The sequence below is a fragment of the Pseudophryne corroboree genome, chromosome 9 (assembly GCF_028390025.1).
Source record: "Pseudophryne corroboree isolate aPseCor3 chromosome 9, aPseCor3.hap2, whole genome shotgun sequence".
NCBI lineage: Eukaryota > Metazoa > Chordata > Amphibia > Anura > Myobatrachidae > Pseudophryne > Pseudophryne corroboree.
Window position 1 is genome coordinate 427,727,082 of NC_086452.1, and position 22,521 is coordinate 427,749,602.

A 22,521-nucleotide genomic window follows, 5' to 3' on the forward strand; every position below is an offset into this window, starting at 1 on the left:
TCTAGGAGTGGCACTGCAGTGTCACGCAGGATGTCCCTTCCAAAAAACCCTCCCCAAACAGCACATGACGCAAAGAAAAAAAGAGGCGCAATGAGGTAGCTGACTGTGTGAGTAAGATAAGCGACCCTAGTGGCCGACACAAACACCGGGCCCATCTAGGAGTGGCACTGCAGTGTCACGCAGGATGTCCCTTCCAAAAAACCCTCCCCAAACAGCACATGACGCAAAGAAAAAAAGAGGCGCAATGAGGTAGCTGACTGTGTGAGTAAGATAAGCGACCCTAGTGGCCGACACAAACACCGGGCCCATCTAGGAGTGGCACTGCAGTGTCACGCAGGATGGCCCTTCCAAAAAACCCTCCCCAAACAGCACATGACGCAAAGAAAAAGAAAAGAAAAAAGAGGTGCAAGATGGAATTGTCCTTGGGCCCTCCCACCCACCCTTATGTTGTATAAACAGGACATGCACACTTTAACCAACCCATCATTTCAGTGACAGGGTCTGCCACACGACTGTGACTGATATGACGGGTTGGTTTGGACCCCCCCCAAAAAAGAAGCAATTAATCTCTCCTTGCACAAACTGGCTCTACAGAGGCAAGATGTCCACCTCATCATCATCCTCCGATATATCACCGTGTACATCCCCCTCCTCACAGATTATCAATTCGTCCCCACTGGAATCCACCATCTCAGCTCCCTGTGTACTTATGTGGAGGCAATTGCTGCTGGTCAATGTCTCCGCGGAGGAATTGATTATAATTCATTTTAATGAACATCATCTTCTCCACATTTTCTGGATGTAACCTCGTACGCCGATTGCTGACAAGGTGAGCGGCGGCACTAAACACTCTTTCGGAGTACACACTTGTGGGAGGGCAACTTATGCTGCATTCACACCGCAAATGCCGGGTCCTACCCGGTAAGACAAACGTGTACTTACCGGGTGGGATCCGGCATTTGCGCTCCGTTGCAGGCTTCCCGACCCGGCAATATACCGGGTCGGTTGCCATGACAACGGAGGCCGCAGCAGCAGCAGGGGTGGGGGTGGAGGCGGCGTCGGTAGATGAGCTCATCTCCAGCGCCGCCTCTCCCTATCTTGTGAATGGGAACCGTGTCGCATCGACACGGCTCCCATTCACACCGCACCTGACCCGGTAATCAACCCGGTTAAAACCCTTCTTTTTTACCGGGTTGATTTACCGGGTCAGGCGACCCGCTAAATCGCCCAGTGTGCTTTCACATCGCACACTGACCCGGTTCGACACGGCAATATGCCGTGTCGGTACCGGGTTATTTGTGCGATGTGAAAGGGGTATTAGGTAGAATAAAGCCAGTTTGTGCAAGGGCCTCCAAATTGCCTCTTTTTCCTGCCAGTATAAGTACGGACTGTGTGACGTGCCTACTTGGATGCGGTCACTCATATAATCCTCCACCATTCTTTCAATGTTGAGAGAATCATATGCAGTGACAGTAGACGACATGTCCGTAATCGTTGTCAGGTCCTTCAGTCCGGACCAGATGTCAGCATCAGCAGTCGCTCCAGACTGCCCTGCATCACCGCCAGCGGGTGGGCTCGGAATTCTGAGCCTTTTCCTCGCACCCCCAGTTGCGGGAGAATGTGAAGGAGGAGATGTTGACAGGTCGCGTTCCGCTTGACTTGACAATTTTCTCACCAGCAGGTCTTTCAACCCCAGCAGACTTGTGTCTGCCGGAAAGAGAGATCCAAGGTAGGTTTTAAATCTAGGATCGAGCACGGTGGCCAAAATGTAGTGCTCTGATTTCAACAGATTGACCACCCGTGAATCCTTGTTAAGCGAATTAAGGGCTCCATCCACAAGTCCCACATGCCTAGCGGAATCGCTCCGTGTTAGCTCCTCCTTCAATGTCTCCAGCTTCTTCTGCAAAAGCCTGATGAGGGGAATGACCTGACTCAGGCTGGCAGTGTCTGAACTGACTTCACGTGTGGCAAGTTCAAAGGGCATCAGAACCTTGCACAACGTTGAAATCATTCTCCACTGCACTTGAGACAGGTGCATTCCACCTCCTATATCGTGCTCAATTGTATAGGCTTGAATGGCCTTTTGCTGCTCCTCCAACCTCTGAAGCATATAGAGGGTTGAATTCCACCTCGTTACCACTTCTTGCTTCAGATGATGGCAGGGCAGGTTCAGTAGTTTTTGGTGGTGCTCAAGTCTTCTGTACGTGGTGCCTGTACGCCGAAAGTGTCCCGCAATTCTTCTGGCCACCGACAGCATCTCTTGCACGCCCCTGTCGTTTTTAAAAAAATTCTGCACCACCAAATTCAAGGTATGTGCAAAACATGGGACGTGCTGGAATTTGCCCATATTTAATGCACACACAATATTGCTGGCGTTGTCCGATGCCACAAATCCACAGGAGAGTCCAATTGGGGTAAGCCATTCCGCGATGATCTTCCTCAGTTGCCGTAAGAGGTTTTCAGCTGTGTGCGTATTCTGGAAAGCGGTGATACAAAGCGTAGCCTGCCTAGGAAAGAGTTGGCGTTTGCGAGATGCTGCTACTGGTGCCGCCGCTGCTGTTCTTGCGGCGGGAGTCCATACATCTACCCAGTGGGCTGTCACAGTCATATAATCCTGACCCTGCCCTGCTCCACTTGTCCACATGTCCGTGGTTAAGTGGACATTGGGTCCAGCTGCATTTTTTAGGACACTGGTGAGTCTTTTTCTGACGTCCGTGTACATTCTCGGTATCGCCTGCCTAGAGAAGTGGAACCTAGATGGTATTTGGTAACGGGGGCACACTGCCTCAATAAATTGTCTAGTTCCCTGTGAACTAATGGCGGATACCGGACGCACGTCTAACACCAACATAGTTGTCAAGGCCTCAGTTATCCGCTTTGCAGCAGGATGACTGCTGTGATATTTCATCTTCCTCGCAAAGGACTGTTGGACAGTCAATTGCTTACTGGAAGTAGTACAAGTGGGCTTACGACTTCCCCTCTGGGATGACCATCGACTCCCAGCCGCAACAACAGCAGCGCCAGCAGCAGTAGGCGTTACACGCAAGGATGCATCGGAGGAATCCCAGGCAGGAGAGGACTCGTCAGAATTGCCAGTGACATGGCCTGCAGGACTATTGGCATTCCTGGGGAAGGAGGAAATTGACACTGAGGGAGTTGGTGGGGTGGTTTGCGTGAGCTTGGTTACAAGAGGAAGGGATTTACTGGTCAGTGGACTGCTTCCGCTGTCGGCCAAAGTTTTTGAACTTGTCACTGACTTATTATGAATGCGCTGCAGGTGACGTATAAGGGAGGATGTTCCGAGGTGGTTAACGTCCTTACCCCTACTTATTACAGCTTGACAAAGGGAACACACGGCTTGACAAATGTTGTCCGCATTTCTGGTGAAATACTTCCACACCGAAGAGCTGATTTTTTTGGTATTTTCACCAGGCATGTCAACGGCCATATTCCTCCCACGGACAACAGGTGTCTCCCCGGGTGCCTGACTTAAACAAACCACCTCACCATCAGAATCCTCCTGGTCAATTTCCTCCCCAGCGCCAGCAACACCCATATCCTCCTCATCCTGGTGTACTTCAACACTGACATCTTCAATCTGACTATCAGGAACTGGACTGCGGGTGCTCCGTCCAGCACTTGCAGGGGGCGTGCAAATGGTGGAAGGCGCATGCTCTTCACGTCCAGTGTTGGGAAGGTCAGGCATCGCAACCGACACAATTGGACTCTCCTTGTGGATTTGGGATTTCGAAGAACGCACAGTTCTTTGCGGTGCTACTGCTTTTGCCAGCTTGAGTCTTTTCATTTTTCTAGCGAGAGGCTGAGTGCCTCCATCCTCATGTGAAGCTGAACCACTAGCCATGAACATAGGCCAGGGCCTCAGCCGTTCCTTGCCACTCCGTGTGGTAAATGGCATATTGGCAAGTTTACGCTTCTCCTCCGACAATTTTATTTTAGGTTTTGGAGTCCTTTTTTTACTGATATTTGGTGTTTTGGATTTGACATGCTCTGTACTATGCCATTGGGCATCGGCCTTGGCAGACGACGTTGCTGGCATTTCATCGTCTCGGCCATGACTAGTGGCAGCAGCTTCAGCACGAGGTGGAAGTGGATCTTGATCTTTCCCTAATTTTGGAACCTCAACATTTTTGTTCTCCATATTTTAATAGGCACAACTAAAAGGCACCTCAGGTAAACAATGGAGATGGATGGATACTAGTATACAATTATGGATGGACTGCCGAGTGCCGACACAGAGGTAGCTACAGCCGTGGACTACCGTACTGTACTGTGTCTGCTGCTAATATAGACTGGATGATAATGAGATGTAGTATGTATAAAGAAGAAAGAAAAAAAAACCACGGGTAGGTGGTATACAATTATGGATAGACTGCCGAGTGCCGACACAGAGGTAGCTACAGCCGTGGACTACCGTACTGTGTCTGCTGCTAATATAGACTGGTTGATAAAGAGATGTAGTATGTATGTATAAAGAAGAAAGAAAAAAAACCCACGGGTAGGTGGTATACAATTATGGATGGACTGCCGAGTGCCGACACAGAGGTAGCTACAGCCGTGGACTACCGTACTGTGTCTGCTGCTAATATAGACTGGTTGATAAAGAGATGTAGTATGTATGTATAAAGAAGAAAGAAAAAAAAACCACGGGTAGGTGGTATACAATTATGGATGGACTGCCGAGTGCTGACACAGAGGTAGCTACAGCCGTGGACTACCATACTGTACTGTGTCTGCTGCTAATATAGACTGGATGATAATGAGATGTAGTATGTATAAAGAAGAAAGAAAAAAAAACCACGGGTAGGTGGTATACAATTATGGATGGACTGCCGAGTGCCGACACAGAGGTAGCTACAGCCGTGGACTACCGTACTGTGTCTGCTGCTAATATAGACTGGTTGATAATGAGATGTAGTATGTATAAAGAAGAAAGAAAAAAAAAACCACGGGTAGGTGGTATACAATTATGGACGGACTGCCGAGTGCCGACACAGAGGTAGCTACAGCCGTGGACTACCGTACTGTACTGTGTCTGCTGCTAATATAGACTGGATGATAATGAGATGTAGTATGTATAAAGAAGAAAGAAAAAAAAAACCACGGGTAGGTGGTATACAATTATGGATGGACTGCCGAGTGCCGACACAGAGGTAGCTACAGCCGTGGACTACCGTACTGTGTCTGCTGCTAATATAGACTGGTTGATAATGAGATGTAGTATGTATAAAGAAGAAAGGAAAAAAAAACCATGGGTAGGTGGTATACAATTATGGACGGACTGCCGAGTGCCGACACAGAGGTAGCTACAGCCGTGGACTACCGTACTGTACTGTGTCTGCTGCTAATATAGACTGGATGATAATGAGATGTAGTATGTATAAAGAAGAAAGAAAAAAAAACCACGGGTAGGTGGTATACAATTATGGATGGACTGCCGAGTGCCGACACAGAGGTAGCTACAGCCGTGAACTACCGTACTGTGTCTGCTGCGACTGGATGATAAATAATGATATAAAAAATATATATATATCACTACTGCAGCCGGACAGGTATATATTATATAATGACGGACCTGCTGGACACTGTCTGTCAGCAGAATGAGTTTTTTATTTTATAGAATAAAAAAACACCACACAAGTCACACGACGTGTGTTTAACTTTTACAGGCAGACATTCACAATACAATATAGTATACTATATACTGGTGGTCAGGTCACTGGTCAGTCACACTGGCAGTGGCACTCCTGCAGAAAAAAAGTGTGCACTGTTTAATTTTAATATGTACTCCTGGCTCCTGCTATAACCTAACTGCTCCCCAGTCTCCCCCACAATTAAGCTGTGTGAGCACAGTCAGATATTATACATAGATGATGCAGCAGCACACTGGGCTGAGCACAGATATGGTATGTGACTGAGTCACTGTGTATCGTTTTTTCAGGCAGAGAACGGATTATATTAAATAATATAAAACTGCACTGGTGGTCACTGGTCAGTCACTAGTATAACTAACTAATACTATCAGCAAAATTCTGCACTCTCTGTCTGAGTACTCCTCCTAAGCTCCAGTAAATGAAGTGTCACTGTCTCACTCTGTCACTAGTATAACTAACTAATACTATCAGCAAAATTCTGCACTCTCTGTCTGAGTACTCCTCCTAAGCTCCAGTAAATGAAGTGTCACTGTCTCACTCTCACTCTCCTATCTATTTCTTCTCTAAACGGAGAGGACGCCAGCCACGTCCTCTCACTATCAATCTCAATGCACGTGTAAAATGGCGGCGACGCGCGGCTCCTTATATAGAATCCGAGTCTCGCGATAGAATCCGAGCCTCGCGAGAATCCGACAGCGTCATGATGACGTTCGGGCGCGCTCGGGTTAACCGAGCAAGGCGGGAAGATCCGAGTCGCTCGGATCCGTGTAAAAAAAGCTGAAGTTCGGGCGGGTTCGGATTCCGAGGAACCGAACCCGCTCATCACTATTTATTACGCCTATGAAGGCTGAGCCACATCTGTGCATTTGTACACCTAGATTTCTCTGTTGGTTTTGGACACTGCATGGACAGAACAGTAGTGTCATCACTCTGTCCTGCTGCCAGTATAGCAGGCTGCACTCCTCATCCATTAGCACGCCGCACGGTTTTCCATTACTTCACTTGACAATTAGAACGACACATTAGAAATGAAAACAAAACATTCTCTTTCTGCCATTTTATTAGAGGTTGCACGTGAGCAATTCCTGTGAGCCGCAGCTCTGCATGTGCTGTAATCATCACCTGGCATCCAACAGAGCAAAAATGCCCCCCAGGCAAAAATCAGACGATGCTTGTAATAATAACCCCATGAGGAGCACAAGAGGCCTACCCATGGATCATCAGATTAGGGGGTGTACAGGATGGAGCATATACAGTGGTGTTTCATGGGTGTGCCCACGGGCCCGTCTGTCAAGTGGGACTCACACTGCCCCCCCCCCCCCCCCCAGTGCATTTACTTACCCAGAATCTGCCCATGCAATTATTATAGTGATTTTTTTGGGGGGAAATATGATGCCATAATACTGAAGAAGTAATCGAAAATATAGTGCCTGCGCCATAATCCTGAGTATGTTGTAAAACATATGTAGACCCTGCAATGTGACCCTTTCCGTTAGGTACAAAATGCTTTTCTCCTGGACTTCCCTCAAAATGTATGACTGCCATCACCTGTGTTGAGCTAGTTAATTGCTAAGAAAGGTGTAAAATACTGACGCCTACATCCCGCACCCTCAAAATCCTGACAGTCGGTAATCATACATTAAGAGGGAAGACCAGGAGCAGAGCATTTTGTACTTGATGGAACGGATCATCATGAAAATGTTGGTCCCTGTTACATAGGGGGTGTGGCCAAAAATGTGTGGGTGTAGCATAGTGTTGGTAGAACACGCTCTATCTGTAGATGCTGAAGGGGGTGTGGCCGCAAATCTTGGGTGGCAGGTGTCTGGGTCGTTTGGAATCACCCCACCACACCCAGGTCTTGGGTGCAGTTTTAGGAGCAGTTAGGTGGATTGCCATCCAACAACAATTGATATATGTATAATACAAATGCAATCTATAATACTAAGTTATATTATTCATTTTATGAAAGTGTATTATTAAATGAAACGAGCAGCTGTCATTTACTTTTTGAACAATGTGTTTTGCATGTAAAGAAGGAGAGGAAAATTCCCTTATTTAAATAGCCAAGCAGTCAGCTGAGAACAATTAGTTTTAACATGAATAATCTCAGCCAGACAGGCCATAAATAGAAAACCTAAAATTACAGCTAATGCAAATAAATTTGCGCAGGCTGTGAGGTTTCAAAGATCTTGATTTACTCTGAATCACTGAGCGGATCCATCGCTTCCTAGCATGAAAACATTTCGTTTCTCAAATCAGGAAACTGCAGATAGGTGCTACTGGGGGACGAGCTGGTGGGCGGTTTCCCCGCTGATTTTGATGAACAGTCCTGATTATTTATTTTCAAATTAGGATTAAACACTCCTGGGAATGCAGTTTGTTAATAGAACACATTAGTAGGGAAGTGGGCGTGTTTATGCAAATCTTGATTTCTACTTCTTAGGTATAGCATTAATAGCAATTAGCAGTAGGTACTGTAGGAGCGTATACTTTTGAATTCTGAACGGCAGAAGACTTGATGAAAGAATGTTCCCCCAAGGGCCCCTCTGAATAAAAATGATGGATGAAATACAAAGTGATTCTACATGAAAAAAAGGATTTAGCCATTTACAGAGATGTAATTAATTCAGTAATTTCACAAAACAAATTACATATATTATATTTCAACAACGAGAGGAGAGGTTACATATTTTACGCAATATGAATACAAATGCTTAGGGTAATTACAGTTATTTGTCTTATGTGTAGGAAGGTAATGGAAAAAATACTGTCTTGTTGATTGTCCTGACTTTTAATAAAAGCTTTTTAGTTGACTGCATTAGGGTTTATATTCAGTCATAGGCAACTCAATATGTACCCAGTTTTACAAGGGCAGATAACGCACCAAGTAGACGCAGGGTAGTATATGCGCCTGATTTCTGCTATGAGATGACGGTGTTGGTAGTAAATGCTAATTTTACAGTACACAGTTTGTGCATACAGTAATATAGCATTTTAATGACGTATCAGCACTGGTGCCTCATAGCACCAATAGTTCAATTGCTCAATAGGGCCCTATCTGCCTGGAGTTTGTACATTCTCCCCATGTCTGAGTGGCATTCCACCAGGTGCTCCATTTTTCTCCTACACTCTAAAAATCTTACCGCTACTGTAGGTTAATTTGCTGCTGACGAAAATATACCCATGTGAGCGTGTATATACATTACTATATTTATACGCTTCTGTGTAAAAAAAAGTATATCTATTAACAACTTATTGAATTGATGACGGGGACCCAGGCGCGCGCAAAAAAGGGTGTGTGGCTTCGCTGCAAATGGGTCTTGACCTCATGGAAAATGCTGTACTGAGACCCATGCCCCCTGTTTTCCTCACATTGGGGCATGCAGGCACTGAGATTGCCCCCAGACCCTCTTTCGACTCAGTAGATGCCGTGAGCAGAGGTGTGCGCAGGGGTGTGTGCCTGGTGCGCACAGGCACCCCCTAATGTCTGGCGCCCCCAATCTCACATGCCTAATGCAACGATCGCCGAGCAGGCTGATTACGGTCCACTCTGTGCTGCACCCTGTGAGGACTGCATTACTGACCGGACACCTGGGTTAATCAAGGATGCCACCGCCCACCCATCACACCTGCCACATGCCCACCTCTCTCCTTCTATGCTATGCCAATGCCAGACACTGATGAGGAGCAGCATGCAGCCAGCGTTCCTCTTAGGGAGACAAATTCAATACTGGCAGGCGGCTGGCAGCAGTATTGATACGTCACTCATTTTTCCAGCAGCAGCAGTACTAGTCTGCGACTGTCAGTGTCAGTGAGTGACTGACTGGTAAATAAGCTGCTGCAGCTTGCAGGGGAAAGAGAGGGGGAGCCAGACCAGGCTGAGGAGGAGCAGTGTAATTGCAGTGAGTGCCATCAGGGGTGTTTGTTTGGTGCACACCACAACATCTGACAATGTATCTGCTTTATTAGGATTGGCACAAGCGTGGATATTTTATATTGCGTTGACGTCAATAGATGGTGCTAGACATGCCCAAAAGGCGGTGCTAGACAAACCCCTCCGACGGTGCACCCCCTAATAATATGTGCTGCGCACGCCTATGGCCGTGAGCACATTTGAATGGCATCTTTTCACTGCTTGCTCTGCTAAGAGAGCAGCAAGGGAGGTGGGGCCTCCCAACCTCCACCCACAGCGTGGCAGTGCCCAAAAATTGTGACTGTCCCACTGAAATCAGGATAGTTGGGAGGTATGCCTTATTCTGTGTATGGACGATGCTATAATAAACTAGTATTGTGTTGGGTTTTTTCCTCTCTCTTCCTCCACCTCTCCCACTATTCCACCTGTCTCCCCTATTACTCCTCCTAATCCTCCTGTCTCCCCCTAGTCCTGTTCCTATTCATCCCGTCTCCTATTATTCCCCCTATATTTTCTCATTATTGGCTCCTTATCCTCTTTCCCCTATTTTCTGTTTCCCTCCTCTCTCATTTTCTCACTACAACTACTGAGCGTAGTGAGTGTGCCCACTAGATCGCTAGCTGTTGTGGCTGGTGTTGGCATTATGGCACATTGCTTGTACGGAAAGGAATAAGGAGGGACGTGGGGCAGAGTGGCTTGTAGGTGGTTGTAGTATGACGCATTGGCCCTACGGAAAGGAAGCAGGGAGGGAGGTGGGGAGTGCCCGGTATTGTTAAATAGAGTGTGTTGGCTGCAGGAGAGAGGTGGGCGGGGCCTTTCTCTGTCTAGCAGCACAAAGATCTCTGAGGGGGCGGGGTCTCCCCTCATCTCTAGACAAACACAAAGCATATATAAAGTGAAAGTAAAGATCAAGTAAAATACAAGCTGTTGCTGTCTTCCCCGTTAATGATACGAAAATCCACTGATTGCAAATATTAATTAAATAAGGCAAAAGTTTGCAGCGGGAACACTAATAATTAATAATATAGTAATCAGCAGGAGCAATGAAAAGGTAGTTAACAATGGGGGTCATTCCGCGTTGATCGATAGCTAGCAACTTTTTGCTGGCTTGCGATCATATAGTCGCCGCCTATGGGGGAGTGTATTTTCGCTTTGCAAGTGTGCGAATGCGTGTGCTGCCGAGCGGGCCAAAAAATTTTTGTGCAGTTTCTAAGTAGCTCTAGACTTACTCAGCCCTTGCGATCACTTCAGCGTGTCTGGTCTGGATTTGACGTCAGACACCCGCCCTGCAAACGCCTGGACACGCCTGCGTTTTTCCAACCACTCCCTGAAAATGGACAGTTGACACCCATAAAGGCCCTCTTCCTGTCAATCACCGTACGTTCGGCTGTGCGAATGGATTCTTTGTTAAATCCATCGCCCAACAACGAACCGCTTTGTACTCGTACGACGCGCCTGCGCATTGCGGTGCATACGCATGCGCAGTTTAGCTGCTGTTGAGATGATCGCTGCGCTGCAAAAAGTTGCTAACGAGCGATCAACTCGGAATGACCCCCAATATACAGCAGCTGCCAATCGCCATCTCATTTAGTTATTAACAGCTTCTTATATAGCCCAGCATATTCCATTGCGCTTTACAGTTAAAACAGTTATAGAACAAAACTGGACAAAAACAGACAGACATAGAGGTAGGAAGGCCGTGCTCGTAATCTTTATTACCATCAGTTTATATTCTGCACCAGTTACACTGTTCCAATAGGGCCTGCATGGCACATGTCCCTGGATGATCACAACCTGAATGCTAACAAGGCTGCCACCCCCATCCCCCCAATCCCTGCTCTGCTACATGCTTTCGGGTCTCCACCTGCATCTGTTACTTGTAAATGATGTATTTCAGCCATAAGGCAGCGACAAAAGTTCTAACATTGATTTTCATATAATCCTATTTCATTAAACGGGGACTTATCATGTACATGGAGGAACCTTGGGGGTAATTCCAAGATGATCGCAGCAGGAAATTTTTTTGCAGTTGGGCAAAACCATGTGCACTGCAGGGGGGGCAGATATAACATGTGCAGAGAGAGTAAAGGTGTGTACACACGGTGAGATATTTTCTTTCGATTTTGACTATATAGTCAAAATCGCAAGAAAAGTTAGTGCAGATCGCAAGGTGAAAGTCACCTTGCGATCCCGATGCGCGGTCCCGCCAGGTCGGCATCGCAAGAAAAGATAGACTGTGCAGGCAAGTCAATCCTTGCTAGATCGGTGTACTATCTAGGTCATCTCACATGTCAATGACATCTCACATAAGCCAAAATCTCACATAAGCCAAAATCGTAAGCACACATAGTCCATATCTCAAGAAAAGTTAGTCAAAATCTGTGCTATCTGGGCTCCGGGGAGTTCAGGGGAAATCGCAAGTGAAAATCGGGCATAGCAAGAATCTCACCGTGTGTACACACACCCTTAGATTTGAGTGTGGTGTGTTCAATCTGCAATCTAAATTGCAGTGTAAAAATAAAGCAGCCAGTATTTACCCTGCACAGAAACAAAATAACCCACCCAAATCTAACTCTCTCTGCACATGTTATATCTGCCCCCCCTGCAGTGCACATGGTTTTGCCCAACTGCTAAAAAATTTCCTGCTGCGATCAACTTGGAATTACCCCCCTTATGAGCTTAGATACTGTTTATTTGCCCATTTAGTTTGCAACCTACCCGAAACGGGTGGTCTTCAGGTTGCCGGCGGCCGGGCTCCCGACCGCCGGCATACCGACATCTTTTCTCCCTCTTGGAGGTCCACGACCCCCCTGGAGGGAGAATAGATAGCGTGGCGCGCCACCGTGCCAGCAGCGAGCCCGCAAGGCTCATTTGCGCTCACCCAGCTATCGGTATGCCGGCGGTCGGGATTCCGGTGCCGGTATGATGGTCGCTGGGACCCCGACTGCCGGCAAACCATACTACACCCACCAGAAACTGTGTTCAGGTTTTAGACAGAACCAATATTTTCTAAAAAAAAACAAAAAAAAACATAAATATAAAAAATATTTACCTTCTGTAATTCCAGCGTTAGTGATGCAAAGAAAGAAATAAAGGCATAGAAGGGATTAGAACTCTCATATGGTAATGTATAAATAAATATGCGTTGCATTTAACAATCATGCCAAAAGGAATCAGCTGCACATTATGAAATGATTGATGGGCGACACATCAACAAACATTAATAAATCAGCAACTTACGTGTTTTGATATATTACAGCTCCGGGAGTCCACATTGAACCTGAATGCAAACAGAACGAAAAGTAATATGAAAAAAATGCACTTTAAAATATTTGCTTAAATAATGTCACAGGTTTTATGTTCATATAATGCATGGGAATGTCACGTGCTATAATGTATGTATATTGTAAATGTAAACCTGCTGTTGCGTTTTCCACTATTATTTAACATTGGTAGGACAATGTCAGGAATGAGCATAGGGGAAAATGTATCACACCTTCTAAAGAGCGGAGAAGCGGAGAAGTTGCCCACAGCAACCAATCAATCAGCTTCAAGTTAGCATTTATCAAGTATATGCTACAAAATGTTAGGTACAGTAGAAGCAGTAGCGGATCTTGCTACGGGTACAGTACACAGGATTTTTGCCCAGGGCGCCACCTTCCGGAGGTTGCTGCCGCCATCCGGAGGGCGCCGCCGCCGTGGCAAGATCCGCTACTGGTGGTGCCCCCCGGTGCTGTGTGGTGCTGACTGTGCGGTGCGCGATTAAGTCATTGCGCACCGCACTGCATTGTGGGAGCGGCACATAGACACTAGAGGTTATGATTGACCTCTAGTGTCTATGCGGTGCTATGGGAGAGACGTCATGATGTCTCTCCTATAGATCAGAGGTGCGGCGCCAGCAGCCGGACACGGAGGGCAGCAGCGGTCGGGAATCAGGAGCGGGGATTGTAAGCATTACATTTTTTTTTTTGTAAGCGGCACAACTCTACTGGGGGCAATACTGAGGGCACAAACTAGGGGCACAACTCGACTGGGGCAATACTACTGGGGGCACAAACTAGGGGGCACAACAACTACTGGGGGCAATACTACTGGGGGCATAACTGACCATGCCTCTTCATGAAGCCACGCCCCTATTTTTTCACCCGGGGCGCCACAAGGGCTAGATCCGGCCCTGATTAGAAGCTGATTGTTGCTATGAGCTAACATCTCCCCTTGTCCAGCTTCTGCAAAGGGCCCCTTAGGCACCAAAGCTGAGGCTTAAGGTTAGCCTGGTCATGTGTAACTCCTTAGTACTGGGACCTGACCAATGTCAGACTTTTTTTTAAAGGGGCAATCCCTTTCAAGGCAAAACCATGCCTTGTAAGTGATTGCCCCTTTAAAAAAAAAGCCTATGAGTTCAACCAGCATCCCGCACGGGCGCCGAGCTCAGGGTCATTGCATCCGAGACTATATATTATTCTAGAATGTTCTGCACTGTTACATGCGTGCATATTTTACATTATATTTCATATTTGTGTGTACATTACATGTATGCTATGTTCATATAAAAAATGATATATAATATTGACCATACGACTCCCGCACTTTCCCACTTTCATACATTCAAATGTCCTCTGCCCGCATTCCATTACTACAAAGGGCTCCCCGCTCTAAGCTACAGTAACTACAGAGTCAGCAGCTTATAAGTAACTTGCATAGAAAAGTAAAAGAAAATGAATGTCACAGCAATTCCCCGCACACTGCAGTAACAGTGCTGTTGGTGCGGACACGTGATGGCGACGGTATCCGTTCACATGGTCGACCATGTTATGGTCGACAGTCATTAGGTCGACCACTATTGGTCGACATTGACATGGTCGACATGGACACATGGTCGGCACATGAAAATGATCGACACGTGAAAGGTCGACACACGGAAAGGTCGACATGAGTTTTTTAACTTTTTTTTTCTTTTGGGGAACTTTTCCATACTTTACGATCCACGTGGACTACGATTGGAACGGTAATCCGTGCCGAACGAATTGAAGGCACCATGCCCGAAGCATGGCGAGCGAAGCGAGCCATGCGAGGGGACGCGGTGCACTAATTGGGGTTCCCAGTCACTTTACGCAAAAAACAACACCAAAAAAAGTTAAAAAAAACTCATGTCGACTTTTTCATGTCGACCTTTCATGTGTCGACCATTTTCTTGTGCCGACCATGTGTCCATGTCGACCATGTCAATGTCGACCAATAGTGGTCGACCTACTGACTGTCGACCATTCATACCGGAACCGATGGCGACGCTACTGGGACTTCCATCTTTATTGTGCATTTTTGTGCACAGAAGACAAAAATCAGGGACCTATAAGAAGTCTATGGTACAGCACACAACGGATCCCGACAGGATCCCGTTTTTCAGCCACATCCATAACAAATAATTTTTCTTTATTTTTTGGGGGCTGTTGTTTTTAATTTGAACATAAAGAAAAGGTGTGAAGCAAATAAAACTCTAGAAAATTGCAAGAAACTAGAACAAAACCCGCAGCATATATACAGTACATTGTTTGTTTGTTTTTTCAACTGATACATATTGACCTGAAATAAGGTGGAAGGTCTCGCTCACAAGGCAATGTAACAGCGCGGCTCCTGGCCTGCACATGTACAGCTCAGAACTGGGACACACTGTACAAGTATCACCAACTTCAGATCAAATGCAAGAGGACCTAACAACCTGGTTTGATTTGCAGGCGTTTGGGAGGCCGGTGGTCAGAATCCCGAAAGCAGCATCCCGAAGATTGGAATCCCAACAGGAGAAGGTGAGTATACTTAGCTTATATCTCTCCACCCACGCGGCCCCCTGACCCTCCCTTGCTGCAGGCTGACCCTAAACATTCCCCCCTGCAGCCCAACCTTAAGTCTTAGCTTTGGTGCCTGAATCTAACCCCCCTCCCCGCAGCCTGACCCTAACCCTCCCCTGCAGCCTAAACCTAACCCCTCGGGGCTGCAGCCTAACCCTAACCATCCCCCCGCAGCCTAAAGTGAAATTTCAGGGCCTGCTGTCTATCATTGACAGATCCTGGAGTAGCATGGGTTGCAGCCAGGGCCATGCTAACAGTATTGTAGGCCACGGGCAAAGCAATGTACTGGGCCCTTACACACCCATTCACAGGAACCAATTAAAAAAGATGATAACATGCTCCTCCTGTGGTTTTGCGGCATCTCTGCACCTGCTTACATACAGTGAATGGCTGGCAGCACTCTGATTTGTGGATAGCTCCAGTCATCCACCAATCAGCATGCTGACAGCCATTCACTGCCTGGTTTCAGGCTGGGCGGCAGGTAGTGAATCCTGCCTGGCTGCTCTGATTGTGTGACCACCACCCGCCACTGCTCGAAGGCCCCTAGAATCTGGTGAGCATGGTGGCACAAACTGCATAATCATGGCAACACCACTGCAATGTCATTCGTGAGTTTCCTGGAAATTATGGAAGAGTCGGCTGGCGTGATTGTGGGCCTGTCATCACATCCTCTCCAGTAAAATCTGGGCAATCGTTCCGTACTGTCATTAATATTAGGGGGATTGCAGTAGTCAAGGGCGGGTAGGACCCTCCACCCTCCCCTTATTTCCTATGAAGTGGGCAGGGCCTTGAATACACAATTTGCACAGTGGGGCATAATCATGTTCCAGCCCCCATTACATGCTCACGTCCCCATCACTTACCCCCTTGATCCTCCCTTCTAGGATCTTCCAGTGGAGAGGTCATAAAGCATGAGCAGAATATGATCACACTGGGCCTGATTGAGATGTGGACGAAGTTGCGGCACATTGCGCAAAGTACAGATGTTCAGTGCTTTGTACATGTATAGTACGGGTCTGCGATGTCGGTTGTAGATCGGCTGCAGACTTGTTAGTGTCACCATCATTTTAGGGGAGTGACGAGGCCAGGATCGCCGTCGGAAGACAGATTTCCTGGCTTCTTAGCTGGATCTGTCGCGGACGGCCTTGGCAACTCCAAGGGTAACGCAGCCAGGTCTATAGTGCCACAGGTGATCCGATGTTGCGTTCTAGGACTCAGCATAAGACGCCTCCTGCTGCATTACTATATTAATGCTATCAGTGCTGTTCCGTATAATGTAGCCCATACACTTGTGAGATATTAGGTGCTCTCCTTCGATTTCGACCGGTTCTGTGAGTGAAATTGAAGGATTGTATGCACATTTAAGGTACCATGAGACGCGATGCGCGGGCACGCCGCTCGAATGTCGCATCTCATGATAGTATGTGTTGCACATAATATTTCTCGCATCGCAGTGCGATCGCATTTGTTTGTTTTTTAACGCATGCAATATATCGCACTGCGATGTGCGATGGGCGGGGTGCCGGGAGCGGTCGGCGGTGACGTGCCCATCACGTGATTACCATGCGATCGCATGGTAATCACTTTGGCAATTCAGGTGCGATTTCATCGTACCTGAACTGCCGGTACGATACCCCGCGATGTCGCGTCACGGGGCATCGCACAAGTGTATGGGCGCCATAAGAAGCAGCGATAGCACTACCCACCACGTCTGAAGCAGGCATTGAATCAGGCCCGCAGTCAGAAGCAGCTGCACAGCAAGTATATAGCAGAATAATATACTGTATATTTTTTTTACTGTTTAATAAACGTGTGACTTTTTGACAAGCACAGTTACACTTTTTAAATTATTTGGGTGGAATTCAAATGTTTGAAAAGTCGGTTGGGTGTCTGTTTTTCCCCTGTCTATTAGATAGGAAAAAACAGACACCCAACTGACTTTTCAAACATTTGAATCTCCCCCTTTAAGTCATTTATTATTTGTTTTTACAGATATGTATATTATTATTTTGTTGCACACAGCACTGTTCAGTTGTTGGTAGGAGCTGCTGCATAATGGGAACAGCAGGCGTACACAACGCACAACAGCCACACAGAGTTTCTATTTCCCGTGTCCAGTCTCCAGTGGCAGGCTTGGCAATCCTAGCAACAAGTAAATCCCTTCCTAATTTTATTAACAACTGTGCACAATCTCCCTGGAGTTTAGATGAGTGGGATCCTAGTATTTACAGAGCTGATGGAGCAGCTTAATTAAAAGCAATAATGAGAAATCTGTAAATTACTGAGTTCTAGCTGAGTCTTCCCCATCTCAGTTCAGCGAGAAACAATTAGACGCCCCACATTTCCTCCAAGGGGGTAATTTGCAAATTTCCAAGGCTGCGCTAAGAATCAATGGGCCTTGGTGAATCACCAGCACTGCCATCCTTCTAACACAGCTAAACCCCTGTGACTGTGCAGAGCACAGCAGCATTATACCGCAGAATATGATAACCCTGGGCTCTCCAGGCAGGCTCATCTGCACTAGAGAAGAGCGGGTTCGGTTTTCTGAAGCCCACCTGAACTTCTGGGAATTGAGGGAATCCACACGCTGGCTCGGGTTTTCACTCCAGGCTCGTTTTCCAAATCAAGGCATAATATCATCATCCCGGCGTTGGATCTCCCGAGTTTTGGACTCAATATAAGTCCCTGCAGTGGTGATTCAGGCGCCGTGTCACACAGGACCACCGGAGACTCATGTGCTGATGGTGTCTGTGCTGATCTAACTGTCCAGTGCTGGAAGCACTGACCCATTTGTCCACTCCAGTGCTGAGCTGACCCCTATCTGCCCACTCCAGTACTGAGCTGAACTATCTGGCCAGTGCTGAGCTGACCTATCTGTCCACTCCAGTGCTGAGCTGACCTATCTGTCCACTCCAGTGCTGAGCTAAACTATCTGGCCAGTGCTGAGCTGACCCCTATCTGTCCACTCCAGTGCTGAGCTGAACTATCTGGCCAGTGCTGGCTGAGAAGACCGCTATCTGTCCACTCCAGTGTTGAGCTGACCTATCTGTCCACTCCAGTGCTGAGCTGACCTATCTGTCTGCTCCAGTGCTGAGCTGACCCCTATCTGTCCACTCCAGTGCTGAGCTGACCTATCTGTCCACTCCAGTGCTGAGCTGACCTATCTGGCCAGTGCTGGCTGACCCCTATCTGTCCACTCCAGTGCTGAGCTGACCTATCTGTCCACTCCAGTGTTGAGCTGACCTATCTGTCCACTCCAGTGCTGAGCTGACCCCTATCTGCCCACTCCAGTGCTGAGCTGACCTATCTGTCCACTGCAGTGCTGAGCTGAACTATCTGTCCAGTGCTGACTGAGCTGACTTATATGTCCACTCCAGTACTTAGCAGACTTTGCTGACTGCACTGACCCATTTGTCCACTCCAGTGCTGAGCTGACCCCTATCTGTCCACTACAGTGCTGAGCTGACCCCTATCTGTCCACTACAGTGCTGAGCTGACCCCTATATGTACACTCCAGTGCTGAGCTGACCTATCTGTCCACTCCAGTGCTGAGCTAAACTATCTGGCCAGTGCTGAGCTGACCCCTATCTGTCCACTCCAGTGCTGAGCTGAACTATCTGGCCAGTGCTGGCTGAGAAGACCGCTATCTGTCCACTCCAGTGTTGAGCTGACCTATCTGTCCACTCCAGTGCTGAGCTGACCTATCTGTCTGCTCCAGTGCTGAGCTGACCCCTATCTGTCCACTCCAGTGCTGAGCTGACCTATCTGTCCACTCCAGTGCTGAGCTGACCTATCTGGCCAGTGCTGGCTGACCCCTATCTGTCCACTCCAGTGCTGAGCTGACCTATCTGTCCACTCCAGTGTTGAGCTGACCTATCTGTCCACTCCAGTGCTGAGCTGACCCCTATCTGCCCACTCCAGTGCTGAGCTGACCTATCTGTCCACTGCAGTGCTGAGCTGAACTATCTGTCCAGTGCTGACTGAGCTGACTTATATGTCCACTCCAGTACTTAGCAGACTTTGCTGACTGCACTGACCCATTTGTCCACTCCAGTGCTGAGCTGACCCCTATCTGTCCACTCCAGTGCTGAGCTGAACTATCTGGCCAGGGCTGGCTGAGCAGACCGCTATCTGTCCACTCCAGTGCTGAGCTGACCTATCTGGCCAGTGCTGGCTGACCCCTATCTGTCCACTACAGTGCTGAGCTGACCCCTATCTGTCCACTACAGTGCTGAGCTGACCCCTATATGTACACTCCAGTGCTGAGCTGACCTATCTGTCCACTCCAGTGCTGAGCTGACCTATCTGTCCACTCCAGTGCTGAGCTGACCTATCTGTCCACTTCAGTGCTGAGCTGACCTATCTGTCTACTCAGTGGCGTAACTACTGCCCCCGCAGTCCTCGCGGTGGCTTGGGGGCGAGGGGCTGCGGGGGCGCCACTGACTTAGTACAGAATGACATGCGGACGAGCGTCCGCATGTCAATCTGCGGTCTCTTCCCTCCGCTGCTTTGTTGGAGGGACACGGAGGGCACAGCGCGCGCCTCTCCCGTGTCCCTCCTGGCTCTCCGGCTGGTCTAATAAAGGAAGTGCCGTTCGTGAGCTCTGATTGGCTCACGAACAGGCACTTCCTTTATTAGACCCGCTGGAGAGCCAGGAGGGCCACGGGAGAGGCGCGCGCTATGCGCTCCGTGTCCCTCCACCATAAAGGAGCGGGGGGAGCAGGCACTTAGGAGGGCATATGTGGCACAATGGGGGAATATCTAGCACTGGGGGCATATACCTGGCACTGTGGGGGAATATCTGGCACTGGGGGCATATACCTGGCACTGTGGGGGAATATCTGGCACTGGGGGCATATACCTGGCACTGTGGGGGAATATCTGGCACTGGGGGGAGCAGGCACTGAGGGGGCATATGTGGCACTGTGGGGGAATATCTGGCACTGGGGCCATATACCTGGCACTGTGGGGGAATATCTGGCACTGGGGGGAGCAGGCACTGAGGGGGCATATGTGGCACTGTGGGGGGATATCTGGCGCTGAGGGCATATATCTGGCACTGTGGGGGAATATCTGGCACTGAGGGGAGCAGGCACTGAGGGGGCATATGTGGCACTGTGGGGGAATATCTGGCACTGGGGGCATATGTGGCACTGGGGGGGTATATTTGGCACTGGGGGCATGTACCTGGCACTGTGGGGGAATATCTGGGACTGGGGGCATATGTGGCACTGGGGGGGTATATTTGGCACTGGGGGCATGTACCTGGCACTGTGGGGGAATATCTGGCACTGGGGGCATATACCTGGCACTGTGGGGGAATATCTGGCACTGAGGGGGCATATGTGGCACTGTGGGGGAATATCTGGAACTGGGGGCATATGTGGCACTGGGGGGGTATATTTGGCACTGGGGGCATGTACCTGGCACTGTGGGGGAATATCTGGGACTGGGGGCATATACCTGGCATTGTGGGGGAATATCTGGCACTGGGGGGCATATGTGGCACTGGGGGGGTATATTTGGCACTGGGGGCATGTACCTGGCACTGTGGGGGAATATCTGGCACTGGGGGCATATGTGGCACTGGGAGCACGGCCCTAGCAACAAGCACTACCCCCTAGCAACGAGCATGACACCCAGTACATGAAACCCCTGGCAATGAGCATGACACCCTGAGCATGAAAATCCCTGGCACCGTGCATGGAACCAAGAGCATGAAACCCCTGGCAACGAGCAGGTAATTTAAAAGTAATTAGAAGCCTTACTGTAGAACTTAATGTGTAATGGGCATTACGGTGTGTGGCATAATGTATCACGCACATTGCGGTGTGTGTCATAATGTGTCGGGCATTACGGTGTGTTGTATACTATATCACGGGCATTGTGGTATGTGGTATAATGTCTCAGGATCATTGCGGTGTGTGTCATACTGTGTCACAGACATTGTATGTGAAATAATGTATCAGGGGCATTGCAGTGTGTGGCATAATGTATAACGGGCATTGCGATTCCTGTCATAATGTGTCACAGGCATTACGGTGTGTGGCATAATGTGTCGGGGGCATTACAGTGTGTGCATATTGTGTCATGTGCATTATTGTGTGTGGCATAATGTCTAAGGGCCATTGCAGTATGTGGCATAATGTATACTGGGCATTACTATAAGGAGGAAAAATGACAAATAATGTAAGGGGCATGAATCAGGATTATTTTTCTTTCCTGTGGTGGCCATCGTCTGGGTGTGCAGGTTGCAAAACTGGGGTATAAGGTAGTCTTTTCCTGCAATGCCAAGCCCCTTTATTCTAAGCCACGCCCATTTAAATGAAGTCACACCCCCTTTTTGGCAGCGCGCGCCGCTGAGCTGACCCCTATATGTCCACTTCAGTGCTGAGCTGACCTATCTGCCCACTCCAGTGCTGAGCTGATCTATCTGTCCACTCCAATGCTGAGCTGACCTACAGTTAGCGAATATATATATATATATATATATATATTTTATAGTGCAGAACTTGGAACTTACATCTATTGTCTAAGTGTCACACTGGTGCTGCCACGTAACCCTAAGTCTCACACTGGTGCTGATCATTAACCCTTGGTGCAACTCTACACTGGTGTTGGATTTTTTTTGTCACTGCCCGAAGTGCAGCTGTAGCCCAGAGCTCCATATAGGGCAGCATTAACCCTTGGTGCACAGCACACTGGTGATTTTTTGTCACTGTCCGCAGTGCAGAACAAAGCGAATATAAAATATAATACAGAGGCAGCATTAACCCTTTTTTGGTGCACAGTGTACGCTGCTGCCCCCAAGAGTTTTTGGTAAAGTTGTCATTTGGGAAAAAAAAGACTTTTTTTATGTGCAACTGTGTGTGCTGTAGGTGCTGTACCCCACTGTGTTCATATAAATATAGGCACTGTGACTCCACAGTGTGAGTTGTCATTTGCGATTAAAGTTAAAAAAAATAATTGTTTTACAACTTATGTGTGCTGTAGGTGCTGTACCCCATTGTTATTATATAAATATAAGCAATGTGACTTCACAGGACGTACCCCACTGTGTTCACATAAATATAAGCACTGTGACTCCGCAGTG

The 22,521-nt window shown here is 48.0% G+C and overlaps 1 protein-coding gene across 2 annotated transcripts in view; it reads right to left on the bottom strand.

Moving 5' to 3' along the window:
- The window catches only part of CPNE9 (copine family member 9), a 560,849-nt gene that overhangs the window by 340,260 nt on the left and 198,068 nt on the right, over positions 1-22,521 (bottom strand). For both annotated transcript variants that reach the window (XM_063940993.1, XM_063940994.1), the window contains one exon: positions 12,826-12,865. In XM_063940993.1, coding sequence (XP_063797063.1) covers positions 12,826-12,865 — 40 coding nt within the window. The remainder of the gene's footprint in view (positions 1-12,825; positions 12,866-22,521) is intronic.